This window comes from Coloeus monedula, assembly GCF_965178545.1.
Source record: "Coloeus monedula genome assembly, chromosome: 3".
NCBI lineage: Eukaryota > Metazoa > Chordata > Aves > Passeriformes > Corvidae > Coloeus > Coloeus monedula.
This window is the reverse complement of record NC_138783.1, coordinates 118,769,764-118,789,734: the sequence shown is the minus strand read 5'-3', so window position 1 is coordinate 118,789,734 and position 19,971 is coordinate 118,769,764. Positions and strand designations below refer to the sequence as shown.

General features: G+C 50.1%; 2 protein-coding genes across 4 annotated transcripts in view; one reads left to right on the top strand and one right to left on the bottom strand.

Moving 5' to 3' along the window:
- The window catches only part of GART (phosphoribosylglycinamide formyltransferase, phosphoribosylglycinamide synthetase, phosphoribosylaminoimidazole synthetase), a 35,580-nt gene extending 34,725 nt beyond the window's left edge, over positions 1-855 (bottom strand). For both annotated transcript variants that reach the window (XM_082279280.1, XM_082279281.1), the window contains exon 1: positions 755-855. The gene's annotated coding sequence lies outside the window, so the exon portion shown is untranslated. The remainder of the gene's footprint in view (positions 1-754) is intronic.
- A 2,117-nt stretch (positions 856-2,972) lies between these two features.
- Positions 2,973-19,971, top strand: part of SON (SON DNA and RNA binding protein) — a 37,733-nt gene continuing 20,734 nt past the window's right edge. Inside the window, exons 1-3 of one of the 2 annotated variants that reach the window (XM_082278648.1) lie at positions 2,973-3,188; positions 4,521-4,693; positions 9,575-18,898. In XM_082278648.1, the coding sequence (XP_082134774.1) occupies positions 3,127-3,188; positions 4,521-4,693; positions 9,575-18,898 (9,559 nt within the window). In that variant the 5' untranslated portion in view covers positions 2,973-3,126. Of the gene's footprint in view, positions 3,189-3,761; positions 3,878-4,520; positions 4,694-9,574; positions 18,899-19,971 lie in introns of those variants that run through there. The other variant, XM_082278647.1, reaches the window with a different exon arrangement.

The window sequence follows — 19,971 nt, the reverse complement described above, 5'->3', positions numbered from 1 at the left end:
GGGAGAAATATCCTTGAAACGCCCTTTCGGTGTTACCCTTCCAGGTACATACACAAAATAGGGGAATAATTATTCACTCTGCTTATTAATTCCAGTATCTACTGGATAGATTAAAAAATTCTAAAAAAAGTTGGTAAGCCCCCAACTTTGCAAACAGCAGGGAAAGAACCCAAGTGAGTCAAAGTCCGAAACCAGAGAGGTTCGAAGTTTAATATTTACTTCAAGCAAATATTTCACCAGTTTGGCCGTGAGGGCCAAGCCGTGAGGGGATTGCTATGAGGGCAATGCCGTGAGGGCCAAGCCGTGACGGGGATGCCATGAGGGCCATGCCATGAGAGGATGTGCCACGAAGGGGACGCCTTGAGGGCCATGCCCTGCGGGTACCGCTGTGGGGGTTATGCTGTGAGAGCCAAGCCATGAGGGGGACTGCCATGAGCGGGATGCCACGAGGGGACTGCCATGAGGGCCAAGCCATGACAGGGACACCATGAGGGGGTGCCGTGAGGGTCGAGCCGTGAGGGAATTTGCCATGAAAGGGATGCCGCGAGGGCCAAGCCATGAGGGAACTCGCCCTGGAGAGCGGAGCTGCCGTGAGGGCTGCCCCGCCATGTTGCGGCGCGGGCTCGGGCGCGCATGGCCCCGGGCCGCCCCCCGCGCCCCCAGCCCGGCTCGGGCAGCGCGGGGGACACCGGCAGCCGCAGACCCCGAGCGAACCGCGGCCCCTGCGCGGTTCCAGCGCAGCTGGGTCACTTACTGTGCTCCAGGGGGAACGCGGGAGCGGGAAGGATCCTCCGCCAGGCCCGGAACTACAGCACCCAGCGAGCACCGCGGCACCGGCGCGGGAGGAGGGACTGGGAGTGTGTGAGCGATGTCGCGACTGGGGGAGCCGTAGTTCCCTTTGGCACAGAAATTCCTCAAGTCCAGGAGTAAGAGGCGGGTGGGAAAAGGGAGATAGGAGGCCGAAAGACCTCCTGGATGTCCAGGTTGTTTCTATTTTATCCATCAGACAGTTGCCTCAGGGGCTGAGGGAGGAGGGAGAGAGATTTGTCTTTACAAACCGTGGGTCTGCTGATAGGTAAAGCCAGATACTGCGGGATGAAAGAAGCGATGAGAGGAACCCTGAATTCCATAGGAAAGGAAAAGGGGGGAGGGGTATACATTAGAAGGGGATCTGTATTTCGTGATTCGGGGAGTCTGTACCTCTCAAGTACCTCAGCTAGTGGGGAGAGAGAGAGGGAAATGAGGATAAAAAGGAGGCTGCATCCTCCAAAACAATTTGAGAGACCCCAGGGGAATGACCCATGGCCTTTCCCTTTATTCGAATAAAGTAACAGGTCTCCTCTGTCTCCTTTTTCGACATAAACCTCTGGTGCTTGTGGATTAATTTTCCTGACATCTGTGAGGGCTGTGCAAAGGTGGATTTTGTCTCTATATCCCTTGAAATACCACATAGGAGCAATTCCTTAGTTTGTCCCACATTTGAACTTTCTGCTTTATGAAGCCAGAGTATTGGGCAATGTTTAGTCTAATTTAGCATTATGATTGTGCTACAATACTGTTATTAAAACCAGATTTGATCCACAGTTTTCCTCCCTTCAAGAGCTATAATGCAAAAACATCACTGTTCTTTGTAAGATACCTTAGGAAATAATGTTTAATATTTTTTGCATATTTAAGCACATCCCACACTCTTGCTTTGAAAGAGAACAGTCGCATGAACAAATGCTCTAAGTAGTATTGATGATTGTAGCAGAACTACTGTAACTAAAGTCCCATCATGCTACTAATTGAACATTATCAGCAATAATCACTGGTCTTGACAAGATGAAAGTAAAATATTTAATTAATCTGAAAACTACTTGACACTGAAACTGAATAAAAGGTTTAAATAAAGGGAGTTTATTGGGCAAGCAGAGATGGAGAGAGCAAGAACAGTTATTTTCCTGTGGGGCTGTGGATCCTCATGTGTATGAGGAGGGACTTTTTGTAATTATCACATTATGTTTGTTTATAAGGAGTCAGAGGGAAACATGCAGCATACACTAAAGTCCTTCTCTGGCTTTTTGGGGGCACCTTTCTTCATGTTTTTCTTTGTAGAGACCGACATGCCTGGTTGAGACAAGGCTATTTGCATCAGTGAAATCTAAATATGTCTGAAATTGTTCAACTGAAACACTTTCAGTCTTTACTTTGGTACCAAAAATTACAGTGTTCTGCCAGTAAATCCAACATACATTAGTGTGAGCATGGCATGAATAGGTAAAAGGACTTCTTAACTGCAACTACCTTCTATTTCAAATGTAATAAATCAAGTGTGATATAAAAGTAAGGAAATTGATTCAAGTCTCTGATCCATTTTTTTCTCCAAAGTCAATATTGAGGCAGATCAGCAGGACATAGTGAAGAATGATGCTGCTTTTAAGGAGTCTTACAAGTGATTATTAAACAATATTGACGTTGAAAATTTTTAGACCCCAACAGTAATTAAACAGTTATACTTGGGTTTTTGTAGAATCCCAGGATGGCTTGGGTTGGAAGGGACCTTAAAGAACATTTAGTGATTACCATGAGCAGGGATGCCACTCACCAGATCAGGTTTGGAGGCATTTTAAATTTATTTCAGGTCAACTAACTCCCCTAAGTTACTACTACAGAAACTGTGTGGCAAGAGTCTCCCAGCCCTAGGATTATTCGGTTTTACAGACTGTTTGAACACCCATGTAATTAAAATTTGATTTCGGGGCAGCACTGACGGGGTCCCCAACTTGACTGTACTCCGGACAAACTCATTTCGGTGCGTTCCATCACCGCCAGAAAAGCTCCGGCTTTCCAGGCAGGCAAAAGGCGCACTTTATTTATCCACCTCCCTTTGGTTTTCCCCCTTTGTTCCTTTAATTTTCGCGGCCCCGCCGCCAGCCCCCGGAGCACATGTGCGTGTCACCGCCGGGCCGTGGGGGAGGGAGGGAGGGAGCGCGGGCGGGCGCCTCTCGCATGGAGCCGGGGCTGAGGGCCCCGTGGTGATGCAGCAGCAGCAGCAGCAGCACCGCCCGTGTGCGGGCAGGGCCCCTTGAGAGCCGCCGCCCGCCCGGAGCATACGCGGGGCTCGGCCCCGCTCCATGGGCACCGATGGCATCGCTCCCTATCGCACCCGCCGGCGCCGCGCCTCAGCCCGCCATGGCCTCGGCCGGGTAAGTCGCGGCCGCCGCGGGGACTCCAGCGGCGCCGGGGAACGGTGGGCGAGAGCGCGGGGGGACAGGACGGGCGGTCACGGCCGCCGCGGTGCCTTTTCCTGCCCTCCGCGGGGCCGCGGGGCTCGGACGCGGCGTACGGGGCGCGAGAGGGGCCGCGAGCGGCGGCGGCGGGGCGGTGTGTCTGTGCGGGGAAGGGGTCTGCGCGAGGCGGCGGTGTGGGCGCGGAGCGCCGGGGACTCGTTTAATGCTTTCAGCGGGGCACGGGGACACGCTCGGGGCGGCTTTGCCGGTGGCCGCGGCGGCAGGCGCGGATCGCGGGGGGGCGGTGGAAGCGCCACAACATGGCGGCGGCGGCTGAGGGGACACGAGACCTTCCTCCCCCCCCGTCGGAACCCGCCGGTGCTCTATGGCCCGTGCGCCGCGCTAGAGCGGCCGTTCGCAGCCACACGCCGCCTCGGCCAATGGCGAGAGGGCTTACAGCGAACGCAGCCAATCGGGAGGGGGCTTACAGCGGGGACGTCAGCGCGCGCCCGGGGCCGCGGTGCACTGTGGGATGCTGGAGGCCTCGCGTCGGGGCAGGAAGGAAGGGGGGGTGTCATGGCGACGAATATCGAGCAGATCCTTCGCTCCTTTGTGGTCAGCAAATTCCGGGAGATCCAGGAGGAGCAGCAACAGCAGCACGGCGGGTAACGGGGCGGTGGGGAGCGGCGGGGAAGGGCGCAGGGCGGAGAGAGACGGGCCGCGGCCTGAGGGTCTTGTCGGCGGCAACATGGCGGGGCCGCGGGGGTCGCGGCCGTGCGCGCGCCCTGAGGGAGTTACGGCCCGGGGTGCGAGAGGGGATGGTGGGGGGACGCGCCCACCCGCTCTCCCCCGGTTTCGGTGCTGTCCTCACGGCGGGGCAGGCGCCTGTATGGTTTGTCTGATTTACGGCTAAATTCCCCTAGTGTATCTCGTAAAAAAAGGAAAACCTTGGAAAGAGCAAGGAAAAGCTGGAAGGGAGCGAGTTGCGTGTGTTTATTTTGCGGAGGGAACCCCAACAAGGTCGTACGAGCACGGGGGATGTGGCACATTCCAGAAAGTGTTTTTTTTCTTCCCTTGCGTCTCAGCCTCAGCAGTCACAGAGTGTCCGGGTTGAATAAGTGAAAATGAATCCAAAAGGAGACGTTTTCCTAAGAGCACGGCTTCTTCATGGGGCTGGAATACTGGTCTGAAGGGCTGGATATAATAAATGGGTGTGAATGACAAAAAATGCCCAAAAAAAGGTTCAGAATCACTTGTATTAAGTTGATTTGTTCTTGTTTTTTTTGTTTGTTGTTTTTTTTTGGGTAGTGCAAAGGTGGAAGGCCAGCCCAATGGTGACACGATCCCAGCTGAGCAAGCTGAGCAAGCCGGGCCTTCGGAAGCCTCTGGAGCTGCTGGGAGTTGTCAGAGTGATCAGATAGTGCAGAAAATAGAGGAAGTGCTCTCCGGAGCCCTCGGGACAGAGCTGCAGTGCAACCCAGGTAATAGAACTCTCTCTGCCAAATCTGTTTGTGGTAAGAAGGTTGTGACTGTACCTAAAATTGAATCAGTTTTGTAGAGATGAAAATGTGATTCTTGGAACTGTTCCTGTGACGAGTTGTGTGTTTGTTGTGAACTTACAAAATATTTTTTCCACTGTGATTTTACATCCAGAGGTGGATAGAGAAATACATGATTTAAAAATTGAGCTGGTTGTTATCTGAAAGCGTTGGTATGGGGAAAAGTTGGTGGTTTGTTTTTTTTTTCCCAATATTGAAACAGATAAGTATTTTCCATGTATATACATATATATGTATATAAATTCAGGGGTTAGCGAACTGTTCGTAGTACCAAAGCTGATGCTGATAGGAGCAGTTTCTGTTTTGGGTTGGTTTTCAAGATTATTTCTAAAGAAATTTATTACAAGACAGATCTGTGATGAGCTGTTCAGTCAGAAGATAATTTGCTGTTTTAAAATGTCCCTGTTTTTAAAGTGTAGGTACTCACATTGCAGCTTTGCAAAGGTTAAGGAATTTTGATGTGTCAATCTCAGATCTTGAATAAATTACTAGATTTTTTAAGGTAAAAGAGTCATATCTGAGTGTCCTCTCTTGTGGGACTGGTCCTTGCTGTAAAATTCCTGACTCTGGAGGGTTGGTGTGGTGATGAAGGCTGTAGTTACTGCATTTCTCATTTTTGGGAGTTGAAACACAGGTGACTGCAATGTGCTGGGTGAGTACAATTCCAGAGGCAGCACAGAAAATTGTTCATTTCAGAGGTTCTGTTTGCAGGAGTTTGGGATTGCTTTGGGTTTTTATACTCAGTGGTTTGTGTACCTTGAGTGTTTTCAAAATTTTAACTTGTGCTGTACGAGCAGCACTTAGGCTGACGTGGGGGGGGGGGTTGTGTGTGGTTGGTTGGTTGGTGGTTGTTTGTTTGTTTTGATTGGTGGTGTGATTTTTATTTTTGTTTGTTTTCTATTTTGTTCTTTTGTGGAGGACTGAGACAAGGTCACATGGTAATAAGTGAGACCTGTTAACTTGGAAGTTAACAAACTTACCCTGTGGCAAATGTTTCTACTGTCCATCTCCAGAAAGGAGTTGGACAAGAGAGATTATCTGATTATCTGAATCTAATGAATTATCTTTGTAGAAAAGTTCATTTTATAGAATCACAGAATAGTCTGAGTTAGAAGGGACGCACAGGACGATCCAGTTCTACCCCTGGCCCTGCCCAGACCCCCCACCAGTCCCAGCCTGGGCATCCCTGGCAGCGCTGTCCAAACGCTCCTGGAGCTCTGGCAGCCTCGGGGCCGTGCCCATTCCCTGGGGAGCCTGGGCAGTGCCCAGCAGCCTCTGGGGGAAGAACCTTTCCCTGCTCTCAGCCTGAGCCTGCCCTGGCCCAGCTCCAGCCGCTCCCTGGCTGCTGTCCCTGGCCCAGGAGCAGAGATCGGAGCTGTCCCTGCGCTGTTCCTTGGGAGGAGTTGCAGCCCCGGGGAGCTCTGCCCTCAGGCTCCTCCAGGCTGAGCTGACCAGGTGACCTTGTGGGGCCCCTCCAGACTCTCCACCATTTTCCTGTCCCTCTGGACACTGTGTAAGAGCTTTAGCTCTTTCCCAAACTCTGGTGCCCAGAACTGCCCCTGGTACTTGAGGTGAGGCTGCCCTGGCCAGCGATGCTGGCTCTGGTGTCTCCCAGGATAGGGATGTCCCTCCTGGCTGCCAGGGCACTGCTGACTCAGCTCCAGCTGGCCATGGACCAGGACCCCCAGGGCCCTTCCCACAGCTGCTCTCCATCCACACAGCCAGGGTTGTCCATCCCAGGTGCGGAATTCGGCACTTCCCTTGTTAAACTCCACACAGTTGGGGATTGCCAGTCTCTGCAGGGCTTCTCTGCCCTCGAGGGAGTGAACTGCTCCTCCCAGTTTAGTGTCCTCGTTACACTAATTATCCTTTTGAGTCCTGTGTCCAGGTAGTTAGTGAAGATGTGGAAGAGAACTGGGCTGAGAATGGAGCCCAGCAGAACCCCAGTAAGTGACTGGTGTCAGCCCAATGTCACTCTAGTCACTGTCACCCTTTGTGCCCAACCTGTAGGCCAGTTGCTCACCCACTGAGTAACTCAGTTCTCCAGCTGTGTGCTGAACATTTTGTCCATAAATTTGTCTCTGCTTCACTGTTCTCTCTCAGTGCATTCACAGCCAAGTTGGTACAAAAACTATTTCTAAGTTTCATCAAAATGTACCTGAGGTACTTGTTAGGAATCCCAAATCACATTTATTTAACAGTATTGCAATTACCAGAAGCTTCTGCAAGATTTTGCAGTGTTCACTGGAAAATAGTGAGCTTTGAGATTACAGATTCTAATTGGAGGGTGTTGCTGCCCTGGCCTGTATAATTAGAATTGTTGAAAGGAACATGCAACTAGACTCCAATGTACAGCTCATATTTCACAGAAATCCCACCAAGTTGCATTTAAAGAAGTGCCTTTCTCCTGAAAACATGGCACTAGGTCTCCAGAAGGGAAAGAACCTAACAAAGGTTAAATCCAGAGGCGAGTGAGGTACAGAATTAAAAGGTGGTGATGGAAACCTCAGTCTCCCTCTTGCCCTTCCCCATCAGTGCTTTGCTTGTCCCCACAGTCATCTGAATTTGTCACTTTCCTGTTGGAAGCAAATGCTCTAATAGGAACATGCAGCTTTGCAGTGGCTCATGGCAGCTGCAGTCCTATCCCAGCAGCTGTTCCAGCCTGCAGTGCCTTAAAGTGGGTTTGGGATCAGGGACGTAGATGCTCTTTTCCCAAATTTGTTAGACCCTAGCGAGTAACTTGGTCAGTGAATACACACAGAGAATTTCTAACACAGCAGCAACACTGGGCACACTCAGGGGTTAAAGCACAGCAGGGGGGAGTGGCTGGTCAGGTCTTGTAGTGTAAATCCCCACTTAGGTAATTTGTTAGGAAAATAGGACTTCTTGTTTACCTTCCGTGCCAACTTTGGGGGTTTGAAAGCACATCTCCAGCCTCCTGTTAGAATGTGTTGCCCCACTGAGTGTGGATGGAGGGACATCCAACCTGTCTGCCCCGCTCAGGTGAGACCCCACCTGCAGAGCTGCCTTCAGCCCTGGGGCCCAGCTGTTCCATCCCTGGAAGTATTCAAGGCCAGGCTTGGACGGGGCTTGGAGCATCCTGGGATAGTGGAAGGTGTCCCTGCCCATGTCAGGGGGGTTGGAACAAGATGATCTATCTACAAGGTCCCCTTCCAACCCAAACCATTCTATGGTTCCCCTTTGTCCTGTTGTTCCATCCCTTGGAAATAGTCTCTCTCCATGTTTTCTGCAGCTCCTTCAGGCCCTGCAAGGCCACCCTGAGCTCAGCCCAAAGCTTCTCCTCTCCAGGCTGAACAATCCCAGCTCTCGCAGCCTTTCCTCCCAGCAGAGCTGCTCCATCCCTCTGCTCATCCTGCTGCCTCCTCTGGCCTCTCTCCAGCAGCTCCACGTCCTCCCTGTGCTGGGCCCCAGGGCTGGGGCAGCTCTGCAGGTGGGCTCTCACCTGAGTGGGGCACAGGGGCACAATTCCAATCCATTTCCTGATTCCCCTGCTGGGGCTCAGCCCAGGGCATGGGGGGCTCTGGGCTGGGGCAGGTCCAGCTCTCCCAGGGCTGCTCCACCTGCTCATCCCCAGCCTGGATTGATCCCAGGGGTTGCCCTGAGTCAAGTGCAGCATTTGGCCTTGTTAAACCTCATGAGATTCCCATGGAGCACTTCTGGAGCTTGTCCAGGTCCCTTTGGATGGCCCCGTCCTTCAGAGGTGTCACCTGCACCCTCAGCTTACTGTTACCTGCAAACCTGCTGAGCGTGCACTTGATCCTTCTGTCATTAATGAAGATATTAAGTAACATTGGTTCATTAATGAAGCTGTTAAGTAACACTGGTCCCAGTACAGGCTCCTGAGGGGCACCACTGGTCACTGATGTCAGACAGGACTCTGAGGTTTTGAGCTCTATCCTCTGGATGGGACTGTCCAAACAACTGCTAATGCACCTAACAGTGCACTTGTCAAATTCTTCACTCCAGTTTGCAGAGAAGGATGTTGTGGAGGCACCATGTCATACTTTACAGACGTCCAGATAAATGCCATCTGTAGCTCTTCCCTTAACCACTGATGTAGTCAATCCACCACAGGTCAGACAGGATTTTCCCTTCATGAAGCTATGCTGGTTGTCTCAAATCATGTCCCTGTACTCGATGTGCCTTAGCAGAGCTTCTAGGAGGATCTATTCCCTGATCTTCCCAGCATGGAGGTGAGGCTGACAGGGTGGGAATTCCCAGAATTGTCCTCTCTTCCCTTCTGAAAGGGAATGGCTTCTCACTGTCAGAGGGCAGGGTTAGATCAGATATTAGGAAGAGATTCTTCCCTGTGAGGATGGGCAGGCCCTGGCACAGGGTGCCCAGAGCAGCTGGGGCTGCCCCTGGATCCCTAGCAGTGCCCAAGGCCAGGCTGGACATTGGGGCTTGGAGCAGCCTGGGACAGTGGGAGGTGTCCCTGCCATGGCAGGGGTGGCACTGGGTGGGCTCTAAGGTCCCTGCCAACCCAAATCATTCCATGACTATGATACCACTTGGAAAGAAACGTGTTCCCACTGGACCTCTGTCCTGACCAGCAAAATTTGGGTAATTTTCAGGAAAAAGTGTTGTTTAATTACTTTAAAGTGACTCCTGAGAGGAAGGTAAGGGAATGTGTGCTGTTTGTGTGTGTTAGCTTAGTGAATCAGGCATGGTTTGCAAGTTGAGTTGTTTTGAACCTCTGCCCATGTACTTCGCAAGTACTCTGAAAGAATTTTTAAAATGCAGTCTTACACATTTTTACAAAGTAAATGTCATTTTTTCTAGATGTAGACAAAAATACTGTGAAAAATAGTACTCAGTCTACAAAAAGGAGCTCTACTGGTGAAGATGAAATTCCTAGGAAAAAAGCAAAGAAAAACAAGAAACACAAAAGCAAGAAGAAGAAGAAAAAGAAGAAGAAAAGGAAGAAAGAGAAAAAGCATAAAAAGCAACCAAAGGAATCCAAGTTGAGTGCACGTCCCGGAGAACCTGCAGACGTGCAGCCGGCTCCTCACTTGATGCCAGAGCAGTCCAGCTCCCAACTGAATGTACAGCATGGAGTGTTTGCAGATGCAAACCTGGCTGGCCATGTGCAGCCAGAACTGTGCTCTAAACCAACTGAGGGGCTTGATAATCAAGCTTTAGGACTTGTTTCTCATTCAGTGACTGATTCTCAGCAATCTGCAGAAAATCTTGGAAGTGGGGAGGGGACTTTGTGTGCAACAAATCCTCCATTTAATTTAGAAAGCATCCAGTCTAATATCCCAGAAAATACTAGTATAGCTCAAACTAGAATTTGCACTAGCGAAGAACAAATTCAACAGTCCCATGAAAATATTTATCCTGTAGCTATTAATGCCAGTGTTGTTGATACTGGAAATTATACTTGGTCCAGCATCCCATCTGGAATTGTCAGTAAATCAGAGATTCAGAAAGATTCAGTAGAAGCACTGAGAGGTTCAGAAGTTACTCTGAAATCTCAAGGCACTGGGGAAGTAAAAGCTTTGGATGCAGCTCTTGAGCCTGAGACCATGGAGGTGTTGACTTACTCTGAAGCATCTCTGCAGTCTGTGTCTCAGAGGGGAGCACAGGACCCGGAAACAGCTTCAGAATCCATGTCCTTGGCTGGTGGTGTGACAACAATTCCTACACCTGCGAATTGGGCACATCCCAGTGCTGTGACTGTAGCTCATGTGGCTGTGGCTGGGCAAGAAGTGAAAATTCCAGAAACAACTGAAAAATCTCTGCATATGGGCAATGTGACAAGTGTGGAGAGCTCTTTGGAACTGGGGGGTGTGAGCAGAACTTTGGAGCCAGCCCTGCAGCCCTCAGCTATATCAGGGAGTTTAAACGTGCCGCAGGGCAGCCCTGTGGAGGGTTCAGGGGTCCTGAAAGCAGGTGTACCTTTGCAACATCCTTTGACAGTATCTGCAGCCACCCCTGTGACCCATGTTGAAATAAAAAGTGCCGAAACACCCCCAGCACCAGGAGCTGTTACAGAAATAAAGGATATGGAACCAGCTATGGGAAATGTGAAAGCTTTGGAAACAGCCATGGAACCTGTGGGTGTTGTAGCAAAAGATGTTAGAGCAGCTCATGAAAGTCTGCAAGGCAAAAATGTGGAAGGTACCACAGGTCCTGCAACAGCACTGGGTGCATCAGGAACGTTTGTACAACATGGAGTCTTGACTGAAACTAGGAGTGTGGACAGAGCCCAGGGATCTGCGCTTCCAGCAGGATTGACAGGTGTGAATGTGGTTGCAGAGGCAAAAGGATTAAGAGCAACTTCAGAACCCGCAGAGGTTGTACAGACCTTCGTTCCCCGAACAGCTCCAGAAGTCCAGATGGCAGAGGGTTTTAGAAGTCCTCAAGCAAAAGATTCAGAAGGTACTTTGTTGCTCAGAGAATCAAGACCTGAGGGTGAATCACACATGAGAGGTTTGGCATCTGCCCTGTCTTTGCAGAAGGAAAACACACAAAGTCCAGGAGGAGTTCTGAGACCGGTGGCTGTGGTGGAAGCAAAAACTTCTGCAACAGCTTCAATGTCCTTACAAGTGGAAGGTGTGAAAGCTTCAGAAGAAGCTCTGCATTGTGGGACTGTTGCAAGTCCAGTACTTCTTGCCTTAGAAAGGACTCCTGAACCTGTGGTTGCGCATGAAAACATGGAACCAGCTAGAGAGGCTGAGGCATTGGCAGGGGTGATGCCATGGCAAACCACAGTAGAGAGAGAACCTCTCCATTCAAGCCAAACAGAGAGTTCCATCATTTCACAGTCGCAGGTCATGACACACACGAGAACCTCACAAACTGAGGTGCTGAGGGAGAGAAAGGATTCAGAATGCGCTCCAGAAGCAGAGATAAGGAGCAGAGAAGCAATCCTAGAACCTGTGCAAACTTCAGAAACCAGTTCAAAATCTGTTCAGGAACAAATAGTAGGTGATTCAGCAGCAGTATTGGAGTCTTTGCCCAGAGTGGAAGAAAACAGTATGGCATCAGGAGTACTGACAGAATTGACAGATGCGCAAACTCAGGGATCTGCTGTAGAACGTGGAATTGCAGCGGGGAGGATCAGCACACAAGGAAATGAGCCCTCAGAAATGGAGAAAGCAAAATATCTGGAGCCAGCATCAGAAGCTGGAGGAGTGAGGTGGTTGGAGAGCATGAAAGAGTCTGCAACAGTAGAGGCGAAAGGTTCTGGAGTAGGTAAAGAGCTTGAGGTACCCATGAGTGATGCTTCAGCAGCTGTTCCAGAATACTTGCACACTGAAAAGCAAGAAGAGCTTCAAGTAGTTCTAGAAGCAAAACCTGCTGCAGAATGGAAGAGTTCAGAAGAGGCTCCAGAAATCTTGGGTGCTTCTGAAACAAGATCTTCTGAACCAGTACCAAAATCAGGGGATATGGAAGGCCTGGAAACAACACTGGAAAAACATGAAGTGGCAGCCGAGGTACAATATGTAGAAGGAGTGCAGAGTCAGCAGGTGGAGGATATGCTCATTGAGAAGGAAGATGTGGAGCAGACTCAAATATCTGAGCCTATAGTAGCAGAAACAGATTTTAGTTCTTCACATGCAGCAGAGGAAAAAGGTTCAGCAGAGACTCCGGTAGCAGAAACACAAGATTTGGAAACAGCTCCTCAGACTGATGTAGGGCTGAAAGATGCAGAAGCAGCTGTAGGGTTGGGGGCAGAGACAAAAGATTTGGAAGCAGCTCCAGTACCTGACACTGATGCAGAAACAGGTCCAGAACTTATAGAGGAAGGCCAGTTGGAAGACACTCCAGAGGCTGAGGATATCAAAGAAGCAACTCCAGAAGAGGACTCAGAGAAAAGAGACTCAGAAACATCTGATGTGCAACCTGATGTAGCAGCACGAATGAAGGAGACTCTCATGAGGCTTGAAAATGTTATTGAAAAAAGTAGTCATAGAACCAGTGAGAAAAAACATGATTCAAAGAAACAGAAAAGGAGCCGTTCCAAGTCACAGTCCAGGTCTAGGAAGCGGAAGAAAAAATCAAGGTCACGTTCTACTTCCAGGCGTTTGACCTCTAAAAGAGCACGTTCTAGGAGCAGAAACTATTCAGTTTCCAGAAAAAAGCATTCCAAATCTAGGTCCCGATCTGTGGAGAAGAGAGAGAGAAGAATGTCTTCCCGGCGGTCCAGGCGCAGACGTTCCAGGTCATCTGACCGTTACAGGTCTAAATCCAGATCTGCAGAAAAGAGATTGTCCAGACGGAGACGTTCCAGGTCGTCTGACCACTACAGGTCTAAATCCAGGTCTGTGGAGAAGCGACTGTCCTCCCGAAGGTCCAGACGCAGACGTTCCAGGTCGTCTGACCGCTACAGATCCAAGTCCAGGTCAGCGGAGAAGCGACTGTCGTCCCGAAGGTCCGGGCGCAGACGTTCCAGGTCTTCTGACCGCTACAGGTCTAAGTCACGGTCAGTGGAGAAGCGATTATCCTCCCGAAGGTCCGGGCGCAGACGTTCCAGGTCTTCTGACCACTACAGATCCAAGTCCAGGTCAGTGGAGAAGCGACTGTCCTCCCGAAGGTCCGGGCGCAGACGTTCCAGGTCTTCTGACCGCTACAGATCCAAGTCCAGGTCAGTGGAGAAGCGACTGTCCTCCCGAAGGTCCGGGCGCAGACGTTCCAGGTCTTCTGACCGCTACAGATCTAAGTCACGGTCAGTTGAAAAGAGGTTGTCCTCCTGGCGATCCCGCCGCAGACATTCCAGGTCCTCTGACCGTTCAAAATCTAGATCCAGGTCTTCAGAAAAGGGAGGAGGCAAAGAATACTCCTGGAGGTTCAGACATCGGTCTGGTTCCTCTGATCGTTCAAAATCCAGGTCAAGATCTGTTGAGAAAAGAGGTCGGAAGGCATCTGTACGGAGGTCCAAACGTCAGCGCTCGAAGTCCTCAGATCGCTACAAGTCTCGATCCAGGTCAGTAGAAAAAAGAGATCGGAAGCAATCATCACGGAAGTCTAAACGTCAGCGCTCCAAGTCCTCTGACCGTTACAAGTCTAGATCCAAATCAGTGGAAAAAAAGAAGGAATCCTCACGAAAATCCAAGCGTCGACGCTCAAAATCTTCTGAACGTTACAAGTCTAGGTCTAGGTCTGTTGAAAAAAAGCGCAAGGAGTCTTCAAAAAAATCCAAACGGAAACGTTCCAAGTCCTCTGACAGTGTTAAGTCAAGGTCCAAATCTGTAGAAAAAAAAGATAAGTTATCCTCAGCGAAGTCCAGTAGCAAGCATGTGGAGTCTTCTGAACTTCAGGAGTCAGCCAAAGATCTTGATAAAGATGTTCCTCAATCTTCTGGAAGTGAAGGTAAATCCTCTAATGGTCCCACGTCAGTAGCTTTGTCTGATGAAGGAGTAAATGGCCCAGTGCTGCCGCCATCATTTGGAAGTGGATTTTCCAAAACTTCGGAGAGCCTTGAGGAAAGCTCTTCATCTGTTGAGAAAACAGCCGATCTGCAGCATTCTGCAGCATCTGAATTTGATACCTCCAAAACCCCAGATGACCAGGAATTGAAATCCACATCTGTGGAAAAACCACAGGATTCAGAGCTGTCTATGACATCTGAAAATGGATCAACTGAAAAAGCAGCAGCTCCGGAGTCTTCACTGCTACCTGAACTTCCATACTCCACATCCAAGTCCAGATCCTCATCTGTTGAAAAAAGGGGAGATCTAGAAACTTCTTCCATAGCAGAATTCCATCTCTCTGCATCCAGTGAAGATGAGTCCAGAACTGCACCTCTCAGAGAAGTAGAAGGTCCAGAGCTTCCTCCAACACTTAAAAGAGACATGCAAGTTCAGTCATCTTCTCTCCTGTCTGAAGCTGGGCTCTCCAACTTGTCTGATGGTCACGAATCACGGCATATCCCTGGTGAACACACAGAGCTTTCACAGGTTCTGCAAGTACCTGAACGTGAGTCTTCCCACCTGGCTGACAGCCCTGGAGCAGTGGAAGCTCAGAGGCCTTTCCTGCCACCTGAAATGATCTGCCCTGTGATCCCTGATGGCTGTGAGTCGGGCCAGATGCAGGAGCCTTCTCTGGCTTCTGACAGTGGACATTTCATGTCTTCTGATGGACGTGGATCAGGATCCAGCTTTGCTGCACCAATAGAGGAGCTTCCATTGTCTGTAGGCGAGTCCTTTAAGTCACCACATGGAAATGAACAAAGATTTTTATCTGTCGAAAAAGTCAAAGCACCAGATGTTTCCCTCACATCTGTGTGTGGTTCTGTTGAGGTGTCTGCCGACCTTGTTTCAGTGTCTTCTTTTGAAGTTCACGAGTCCAGATCATCTGTTGACAAAGGTTTAGATGGTCCAACACTTCCACAAGTCCTTGAGGTTGACTGCTCCAGATCTTCGGAAATGCACGAGTCGAGATACCTAACTGGAAAAATAGATGGTGCAGGATCTTTGGTGATGTCTAAAAGTGGGATTCCCATATGCCACGATGGCCACAAAGCAAAGTACAATTCCTTTGAGCAAACGGAGAGTGCAGAACTGTCAGTGGCATCTGAGCTCCGGTGTTCCATCTTTCCTGAAGGCTATAAATTGACATCTGCTGCAGTTGAAAAAGTGGAGATCCAGAAGCCTGCTCTCTCACTGGAAAGTGGGTTCTCTGTGTCTGCTGATGGTTGTGAATCGGTGGGCACACCTGAAAAACTACAGCCCCCAGTGACTGCTCTGACATCGGAAGGTGGGATTCTGCTGTTGCCCGACAGTCATGAACTGAGACCCGTTCCTGTGGAAAAAGAGGTGCTGAATTCATCTGAAGTGAAACACCTTGCATCCCCCGATGGTTACAAGCTGAGATCTGCCTACAGTGAAGAAATACAGGTGAACCTGGAAAGCAGGTGTTCTCTTGCCTCTGATGGTCATGAGTTGGCATCCACCTGTTTTGAAAGAGCTGAGGAGCCTTCTCAAGTGTCTGAAAATGAGTACACGATAGGGCTTGATGGCCCGGAGTTGACATCGACCCCTGCTGAAAAAGCAGAGCTGCGGAAGCTTTATCAGATGCCTGAAGAAAGATGTCTGGAGTCCATTGACAGCCAGGACCTGCAATCACCCTCTGCTGAAAACACACAGGTGCAACAGCCTGCTCCCGTGTCTGAAAATGAGTATGCCGTGTCCTGGGTGGGCCAGGAGTTGAGGTCCAGCTCTCCTGAGAAGGCAGAGGTGCAGGAAGAGGCTGTGGTTCCTGACAGTGCTGTGTCTTCTAAAGATCACAGGTTGCCATCTTTCTTGGCTGAAAAACCAGAAGTGCAGGAGTGTTCTCTGCTACCTGAAAATGAATATGCTGAGTCTTCTGAGGGCCAGGAGGTGACGGCTAGCCCTGCTGAGAAGGAGGTGCAGGAGCCTTCTCTGATACCTGGCAGTGAATATTCTATCTTCTGTCAAGGCCAAGTACAGCAGTCTGGCCTCGCTGAAAGCACAGCAGAGCAGGAGCCAGTGCTGGTCCCAGACAACCAATATGCTGCATCTCCTGAGGGGCAGGAGCTGCTCTGTGCTTACACTGAAAAACCAGAGGTGCAGGAGTGTTCTTTGCTGTCTGAAAACGAGTATGATGCATCCCCCGAAAGGCGTAATTTGAGATCCAGTCCTGTTGAAAAAGAAGAATTGGAGGAACCTTCTGAAGCCTCTGAAAGTGAAAGTTCCGTATCCACCGATAGCCAGGAGGTGCAGTCTGCTGTTGCTGGAAAAACAGAGGTGCAGGAGTTGTCCTTGTCTGAAGGTGAATGTCCCATGACCCCTGAAGGCCAGGAGCTGCAGTCCAGCCCTGCTGAAAGAGTAATAGCCAAGGAACCTTCTCTGACATCTGAACATGCGATGTCACCTGAAGAGTATGAGTCAAGATTGGCGCACACTGAGAAAACAGAGGGTGTGGATTCTGCTTTGACAGCTGAACGTGACCATCTCTTTTTTGAGAGCCAGGAGGTGAGTTTCATCTCTCTCCAGAAAGCAGATGTGCGGGACCATTCTCCAACACCTGAAAGGGAGCATGGAGCATCCCCTGATGGGCAGGAGTTGAGTGGAAAAGTAGATGGTCTTGAACCTTTGACACTGAACGATAGAGCCTCCATGTCCCCTGATGACAATGACTTGAAATCCATTCCTGTTGAAAAAATGGATCATGCAATGCCTGAAGGTGGGCGCTTGGTGTCTCCTGATAACTACAGTGTGAGGTCGGGCCCTGGTGAAGAAACAGGGGATCTGGAGCCCTCTGTGAGATCTGAGCGTAGATACTCCACATCCTCCTATCAGGAAGGTCACGAGCTGAAGTCTCCCATGGAGGAAGAGGGTCTGGAGTCCTCTGTGACTTCTGAACATAGACGATCTGTGTCCCCTGAGGGTCATGACCAGAAATCTACTGTAGATGAAGAAATGGATGATCTGGAGAGGCGTTCCACTTCCCCTGATGAGCACGAGTCAAGATCTAGCATTGGTGAAGAAGCAGAGGATCTGGAGCAGCCTTTGACAACAGAACGTAGGTGCTCTGAGTCCTCTGATGAGCATGAGTCAAGGTCAACTACAGGAGAAGAGGCAGAGGACGCAGAAGGCTCCTTGCCAGCTGGAAGAAGAGACTCCGTATCCTCAGATGACCGTGAGTCAAGGTCTGCTGCTGGGGAAGATGCAGAAGATGGGGAGCCCTCCTTGACTGCTGAACGTAGACACTCCACATCTTCTGATGACCATGAGTCAAGGTCTACAGCTGATGAAGAAGCAGAGGATTTGACAGGTGAACATCGCTCTGTGTCTCCTGATGGACGTGAGTCAAGGTCAACCGTTGGCGAGGAAGCAGAGGACCAGGAGCTCTCCCTGACAGCTGAGCGTAGACACTCCACATCTTCAGATGAACACGAGTCAAGGTCTACTGCTGGTGAAGATGCAGAGGATGTGGAACCCTCCTCTGCAGCTGAACAAAGAGATTCCACTTCATCAGATGAGCAAGAGTCAAGGTCTACTGCTGGTGAAGAAGCTGAGGATGTGGAACCTCTGACAGCCGAACACAGACGTTCTGCATCCCCTGATGGCGCTGAATCGAGGTCTACCACTGGTGAAGAAGAAGGAGAGGATGCAGAGCCCTCGTTGACAGCTGAACAAAGAGAGTCCACATCATCAGATGAGCATGAGTCAGAGTCTTCCAGTGGTGAAGAGGAGGGAGAAGATGCGGAGCCCTCTTTGGCAGATGAAGAAAAGCAGGATTCCATGCCTCTTGAGCAGTCAGAGGAACAGGACTCTTCCTTTGTCCCTGAAAGCAGACGTTCTGAGTCTTCCGAACGTGAAAAATCCAGATCCAAATCTGTTGATAAAGCTTCTGACAAAGAGTCTCCGCAGAGATCTGTAAGCAGACACTCGAAGTCTCCTGCTCGCCAGAAGAGTCGATCCACCTCTGTAGAAAAAACAGCAGACAAAGAGTCCGTGCGGAGGTACAGACGGAGACGCTCCAGGTCCACGGCTCGCCAGAGGAGCCAGTCAACATCTGTAGAAAAAACAGCAGACAAGGAGTCCTCGCGGAGGTCCCGGCGGAGACGCTCCAGGTCCGCAGCTCGCCAGAGGAGTCAGTCCAAGTCCGTGGAGAAAACAGCAGACAAAGAGTCATCACGCAGGTCCAGAAGCCGACGCTCCAGGTCCTCCCAGCGCAGGTCCAAGAGATACGATACAGACTCGCGCTCCAGACGGAATCGCTCCAGGTCAGCAACACGGAGAAGGGCGTCAAGATCTCGGTCCAGCTCGTTGTCGCGTTCCAGGCACAGGAGGAGGAGCAGGTCAAGGTCGGCATCACGAAGGCGGCGCTCCTTGTCGAGAGACAGGCGCAAGAGGTCTCAGAGAAACAGATCAAGGTCTACTGACAGGAGAAGGAGAAGATCCGACTCGAGAGACCGTAGGATATCGCTCCGATTGCGGAGCAGGAGTCGGACCCCTCTTCGCCAGAGGCGGTCGCGGTCCAGGGGAAGGAGACGGAGCTCCAGCAGGTCCCCGATCCGACTGCGGCGCTCGCGGTCCTCGGGGAGAAGGCGCTACAGCAGATCCCCCGACCGGCGCAGGTCCAGGTCCTCGGAGTTCTCCAGCAGATCACCCAAACGTCTTACAGACCTGGGTAAGTGACTGCTTTATTTACAGTCGTTCGTGGTGAGGTGGTCGTGGGTGGATTTGCGTAGTCTGATTTTAGCTCTGCAGCGTTCATAAGGAATTTCTTGGAAGTCAGTCTGTGCATTAGTTTTAGGCAGTGACTTCCAGTAGGAGCTTTTATGTTGGAACAGAATCAATGCTGAGCATTTGAATGAAAACCTCTTTAGAGCCAGTTTTACCTTGGTTCTAGAGCTTTTGTACAAAAGTAGTGTGTTTCAGTCTTGAGAACACTCTGCATGGTAATAGGGAAGGCCAAGTACTTGTATGTGAGAAAATTTAGAATTTCTACTTCTCCTGAGAACAGAGGTCATTCAGGTGCCAGTTGGAGAGTCCAAGCTCTGTTGTCAGCTGTTCCAGTACTCTGTCTTGCCTCTTTCCCATGGTAAGAACTTGAAGAAAAGAGAGACTTACTTCTGAAAATAGTCCCAGACTCAACAGATAAGAAAATAAAATCTTATGAGCTGCATCTTTTCTCTGTGCTTGGAGGAAGAGAGGCTGTGTTGTTTCCTTGGGAAGAAGGTTTGAATTGGGAGCTGAGCTTTTTGCAGAGTGTGTGAGGAAACCTGTGGTAGACTTAAGGTTCTGAACCTTGCAGTCCTGCCTCAGAGTTACCATGGAAGCTTTCCAGTTAGGGAGTTATTTGCAAACTGGCAGAAGGCTTAATTAATTTTCATTTCCTATTTCTATGTTAAGGCTGTCCTTTTCTCCTTATTAAAGCAAAATCTGTTTTAGTGACAGTTTTGCATCTGATTGTATTTTAAGCAAGAGCACATTTTACTCAGCTTGTTTTTCTGTTTGGTGGTTGTCAGTAGCTTTTGGGCTATGTCTGGGGAGATGGGATTTCCTCCAGAGCTTTCAGAGCTTTTCAGAGATAGTTAATGAGGAAACTCTGGACTTTATGCTGTGTAGGAAGGACTCAGTATTGCCAAAACTGGAATGAATCAGTGAAGTAAGAGACATCCGAACTTGAGGGGTTGGGGGATGTTGGATGCTGTCATTGGGACTGCTGTGCTTTGGGTTACATTTGCCTTCTGCACAGAC